The following is a 5,945-nucleotide window of genomic DNA, read 5'->3' as shown; positions in this document are numbered from 1 at the left end:
AGCAGGACTACATCAGGAAAGCGGAGTACCCTTTCAGCTCCGAGCAGAAGTGGATGGCCGTCAAGTGTGTGCATCGAACACAGCAGGTATTCCTGTTAAAGACTGCTGAGGCCCTGTTCAGCTCGGCTGGTGATGTCTGCACCGACTCTCTGTCTTTAGATTTAAACATGTGTGTGATGAGAACTGCTGCTCTGTGTGTAACTGTGGGATAGGTAGGACAGTCACCTCTTACTAGCCTCCTTGTTCCCTTTGACACTCTTCTCCTAGAACCCACCCACAGGTATGTTTAATTTTGCCATGGAGCAAACAGCTTAACTGAGTTACAGCCTGGTGTTCGTTGCCTGTGGCTCATGGCGTCAGGTTCTCTCAACGTGTTTTGTTCTTTGTTCTTGAGCTGGAAGGAGAGATTACAGAAAAAGGTCTAGGCAAGGGGTAGAGACCATGTACAAAAGTTTAAGAATTACAGTAGCTTCTTTATACTTTTCAACTACAGCGCTGGACACAGGAGGCCGGGAGATGGTCAGACAGAAGCCTTCGTCATAGAGGAAGTTAATCTGGCTGAGCCTAGAAAGGCGAGGGTTCACTAAGAATGCGTGTCCAGGGCCGTCCGCCCTTTCCTAGGAAGATACTAGTGGGTAGTAAACCGAGGAGAAGGAAGACTTGGGGCTCAGCGAGGCTGTGGGGAGGTGAAGGCAGTCCTGGGTCCCAGTGCTGCAGCAGCAGCTGGAGCAGGGCGAGCGGACAGGACCCCAGGGGGGGGTCTCCGGTAAAGATACGGCAGTGCCAGTCGCTTGTCTGTTCATTTGTTTATATAAAAAATACCACATGGCAGAGCTTTTCTGCGGAAGAATTTGGGAAGAATTAATGGTAAGTATAAAGCAGCTTGTTCTAACTCTTTGCCGTAGGGTGTGCACACTCGCGGGGAGACGGAGGAAGGGGGCGTCATGTGGCAGTCCCTTCCCCATTCTCCTGGGATTTGGGGCACGCACGCACATGCACCTGGTATGATTTTCAAACTGCCAGGTCTAGGACTTGAACCGTTGCTGACCATGTAGGAGACCAGCACCTTAACCACTGCGCCACCTGCTGGCCCCAAAGCACGCTTTAAAAAGAGGCAGTCACTGACTTGACGAAAGGTAAAATGTGAACGAGAGTGTCCCACCTGCTCTGTCTGTAAGGATAGGCCATGGACACATAATGCCCTCCGCCACCTTTCTGGGCCAAGATTCGGCCAGGCCGCTTCACTCAGGAGCAGGCAGGAGACAGCTCTGTCTGTCAGCACACACGCCACGGCCGAAGTAGAGGGACAGACTGCGGAGCAGCCCTCCAGCCTCCATTGGCAATGCCACACGCACTTGCTCACGTATCACTGGTCAGAGCGAGGTGCCCTGGCTGGGGTGGCGGGTACGTTCCTGCCCACGGAGGAGCGGTGCGCGTGGGCTGGGGCCCTCAGCACGGGCTGAGCAGCGAGCAGCCCTGATGTGAGCGCGGCGCTGACAGGTTTGCCTTAGCCTCGTCATAAAGATGGCAGAGGGCGAGTGGGGAGCCGGTGACCAGTTAGTACCTGTAGTAATAGTGTATGCGACTGGTGCGTGAAGTGGTAGCAGTGTCGCGTGGATACAGCTAAAAGGATTAAGATTGATTCACTTTAATGAGCAGGACTGGGGGAGCAGGAGACTAACTTTTTATTGTAAGTTTTCTAACATTACTTTTACTGTGACTAATAGAAAAGTCTGGTAACACCATGGCTGCGAGTTAGTTGTGAGAGTTGAAGGGGCTCACAGGTGTGTGGATACTGAGCTCTAGAGACCTCGAAGCCCCTTTGCGGTCGAGGGTAGAGCTCGCCTTTTCCTGTTGTTTTTGTCAGAGCACCTGGATGGAGGCTCAGTGTGTGATCATGGGGCAGGTTTGTTTTTATAGGCGGTGCAGAAAGCCCCCACATTTTTTGTCTCAGTTTTTTGCCGTAAGTTATGCGCTTGCTGGAGAGAGACAGCGAGAGGGGTGGTGAGAAGTCAGCCCTGGAGGGTGTAATGCACCTCAGCCCGTTTTCCATTCTCCCGGGGGTTTTGGGCACACACGTGCCTGGCGTGCACTTCAAGCCTTTGAGTCTGGACTCGAACAGTGGTCAGCCATGTGGGAGTCTAGCACCTTGACCACCACGCCACCTGCTGGCCCCTCACATTAAGTTTCATCCTTGTGGTTTAGTGCCACTCAGCCTTCGGGTTGGTTAGCCTCCCTGGGGACTGTGGGAAACGCAGGCCGCTCGTGGATGGGCTCCAGCGGCAGACGAGTGGGGACTCCTACTGGTGTCTTTTTCTTCCTAGGACAGACCAGAGGTTTGTTTCATGAAGGGTGCGTTTGAGCAGGTGATTAAGTACTGCACCACATACCACAGCAAAGGGCAGCCCTTGGCCCTTACCCAGCAGCAGAGAGACGTGTACCAGCAGGAGAAGGCTCGGATGGGCTCCGCGGGGCTCAGAGGTAAGGCCCTCTCGTGTCCCTGGGGTGGAGGGGAGAGCCCTCCCGTCACTGCAGGCTCGGATGGGCTCCGCGGGGCTCAGAGGTAAGGCCCTCTCGTGTCCCTGGGGTGGAGGGGTGGGCTCCGCAGGGCTCAGAGGTAAGGCTCTCTCGTGCCCCGGGGTGGAGGGGAGAGCCCTCCCGTCACTGCAGACAGGCTCACGTGTCTACCATCTCAGTTGTCCAGCCTCTGTTCCAGCTTCGCAGAGCCCCTTCCTCTTCTCAGGTGTGATGTTGGACCTGGCTAAGTGCCCCCAACAGGTGGAGAGTCAGCGCGATAGCCAAATAGGGAGTCTGGTTGTTGGGTAGTCGGCGTTTTATTTCAGACAAGTTCTGGTTGAGTGGGGCAAGCCTAAGAATAGTGGGAGCTGTGAGACGAGAGCTGTTGGAACTGTAACGAAGATGCCGAGCCGGACGTGCAGACGCGGAGACGCTGGGCCATGGGCTCAGGAGTGTTCGCACGTCTCCCCTCCTTGCGGTGGAGACGCTGGGCCATGGGCTCAGGAGTGTTCGCACGTCTCCCCCTCCTCGCCGAGCCACATGCTGGGCTGTGTGGTGGCCCCAGCTGCAGGGAGCTTAGGGTGGCGGGCTCAGGACACCCCTTTGACCCCGTCGTGCCTGTCTCACCTCCCACTGCCAGGTGAGAGAATGGCACTCTTTTTTTTTTCTTTTGGAGAGGTTTTTCGCTATAGGGCGTGCGCTCACCAGACAGACTGAGACAGAGAGACAGAAAGCGAGAAATCACCCCCCGGGGGGATGGTCACGTTGCAATCCCTTCTCCATTCTCCTCTCGGGATCTTGAGCACGCATGCACATGCACCCAGCGTGAGTTTTAAGCCACCGGGTCCGGGACGCGAACTGCGGTCGACTACGTGGGAGTCCAGCGACATAGCCATTACGCTAACTGCTGGTTCCCTAAACTTTTTTTTTTTTTTGGAGAGAGAGAATGGCAGCAGCTGGAGAGCAGGGGAGAACTGAGACACGAGGGCCGCTGCAGGGAAGCCTTGGGGCCAGGAAAGGGGTTGGGCTGCCACAGGCTGTCCATGAAGGGGCCGCAGCACCTCCTCGGTGGTTCCCAGGAAGGCTGGGCTGCTGCAGGCTATTTGCTACCTGGGGTCGTCTCCCTCTCCCTGCTGGCCTTTGACGTCTGTGGCTTTTCCTTTGTCTCTTCCAAATCTCTTTTTGCTAAGAGACATTAAAAAGAGAAAGAGAAAGATGGGTGCAAATAGCGGACCTGTCCCCTTGGTTCTGGGGCTTTGGGGAGGTCTTCGCCCCAGCGTGTTGGGTCTGTTTGCAGCTATTAATGCAACGTCGAGACAGTAAAGACAAAAAAGATGGAGTTAGAAGGTGGAGAATCGGAGAGTTCCCTAACTCAGCAGCTTCCAGCAAGAGTTTGAAAGTCAGCGTGGCTTAGAGACCTTGAAAGGTTTACCATTTATATGTCTGAGATGAACTCCCTGTGTTCATCTCAGGAACAGACGGTTTCACACTTCTCCTCGTGAGGCATTCTTTTCATCTGAAGGGCTGTGGCAGTGTGTGGTTTCCTGGTGTCGCATGGTGGAGCAGTCCAGGGTAGAAAGGAAAACAACTGCTTCACAGGGTTTGGGAAATGCCCTGGTCACCCCTCTCTTACTTCATGTTCCTTCTCCTTCCTTGGCTCCGCTTTCCCCTTCCTCTTGAGAGTACCTGTGAGGAACAGAAAGTGGGGTTTTTCGGGGGAGAGAGGGATTTTTGCTACAGGATGTGTACGCTCACCAGAGAGACAGAGAGGGAGAGATCACCCCCACGGTGGGTGGCCACACTGCAGTCCCTTCTCCTGCATTCTCTTCTCAGCGTTTTGGGCATGTACACACAAGCACCTGGCCTGAGTTTCAAAGCTGCCTGGTCCAGGACTCAAACCATGTGGGAGCCCAGCGTCTTACCCACGACACCATCTGCCGGTCCCCAGAATAGAAAGATTGTTAAATTCAATTGATATGTGCTTATTTTGCAGCTTAATAAAATGTAAATGTCTTCAAATACTGTGGTCCTTAGGTTCAAAATTTGAGCCTCCATTGTTTTGTGTTGGGGACTTGAGCGTGGTGAAAGTTTACCCGACCTCGATGCAGAGAAGCAGCAGATCTTCATTTGTGCTAAAGAGGCCGAGAAGTAGATGCCGCTCGGGCAGTGCCAGCTCCCTGCCCACCCCACCCCCACCTACGGGCCCAGACCTGACCTCCCTTCTGAGAGCCTGGTGACACGCAGGCTGATAGCACCCGCCCCTTCCCTTGACATCTGCCTCTGTTCCAGCACCGAGGGCCTTCATGTGGCTCCTCCTGTGCAGGCCGAGAGCCTCTGGGACCCTCCCCACGTGGCTGGGCGTATGACTTACACACTGGAAAGCAGAGGTTACGTGCCGTCTCAGACTGGGGTAGATGCCTCCTTTGGTCTCCCTGGGACTTTTCAGTCTCGGCAAGAAGTGCTTATGTTTAGTTGGTATGCCTCTGTGTGCGTGTGTGTGTTGTGAGTACGCAGTTTAATAATGTTTCAGATGCAGGCATACCCTTTGGTCCGTAAGGGTAGTTACCAGAGGTCCCAGAATTCTGAGAGTAAGCTGAATGATACTTGGGAAGTGAACTTTGTGCTATATCTCAAGTACCCACGGGTGACTGGAAACTAACTATGAATAATGACTTGGTGGTATTTTATAATCTTAAGAGAACCAAAGTTACCAATGAGAAATGTTGTCGTTATGGAACAGTAAAAGATTCCAAACTATTGCTGAGATCAATGGCTTACACCTGCTTGGCAGATGAATTTTATGTCCCAGGGTTTGTCGTGTACAGTTGTTACAGGCCGTGTGTGATTGATTAATACAGCCTTCTCCTCAGGCTGTTGACTTTGTCTGGAGACCTATGAAATGGAAAGATGAAGACCCATTAGAAGCCACCTTCAAAGGTGTCTGTTTAAATTGACTTCCAAGCTTGACAGCCCATAGTTTCTCTAAAACAGTGATTGTGTTTTCTGAAGAGACAGTAGTTTCTGTTGGAAGTAGCTGCATGTGGTTGCTATGCGAAAACATTCTCCATTCACCCACTTGCCTTCTCTGCTTAACAGTTCTTTAGTTACTCCTTTTAATTTTAATAGCTTAAAGCAACCCATATCCAGAACCATTAAACTATAGTGTCTCGGCATGTGGTAGTTTTGATTTTTAAAGATGATCTAATAACTATGAATGACATTATAGTCTTAGTTGAAAGTGTTAATGTCTTCAGCTTGTATCAGCTAAATTCTAAAGTTTTTGAGACTCACATTTTCTCCGTTGGATTTTATTATTTCCTAAGTTCTTGCTTTGGCTTCTGGTCCTGAACTGGGACAGCTGACGTTTCTGGGCTTGGTGGGCATCATCGACCCTCCTAGGACCGGTGTGAAAGAAGCCGTCACGACGC

At 52.4% G+C, this 5,945-nt stretch overlaps 1 protein-coding gene across 1 annotated transcript in view; it reads left to right on the top strand.

Annotated features, from left to right (window-relative positions):
- The window catches only part of ATP2C1 (ATPase secretory pathway Ca2+ transporting 1), a gene marked incomplete in the record, with an annotated part of 93,026 nt that overhangs the window by 59,514 nt on the left and 27,567 nt on the right, over positions 1-5,945 (top strand). Inside the window, 3 exon segments of the mRNA XM_014591585.1 lie at positions 3-86; positions 2,325-2,481; positions 5,841-5,945. Of these exon segments, the coding sequence (XP_014447071.1) occupies positions 3-86; positions 2,325-2,481; positions 5,841-5,945 (346 nt within the window).

This window comes from Tupaia chinensis, unplaced genomic scaffold (assembly GCF_000334495.1).
Source record: "Tupaia chinensis unplaced genomic scaffold, TupChi_1.0 Scaffold000601_1, whole genome shotgun sequence".
Classification (NCBI taxonomy): Eukaryota; Metazoa; Chordata; class Mammalia; order Scandentia; family Tupaiidae; genus Tupaia; species Tupaia belangeri.
The sequence above is the reverse complement of the archived record's forward strand: the minus strand, read 5'-3'. Positions and strand labels throughout refer to the sequence as shown.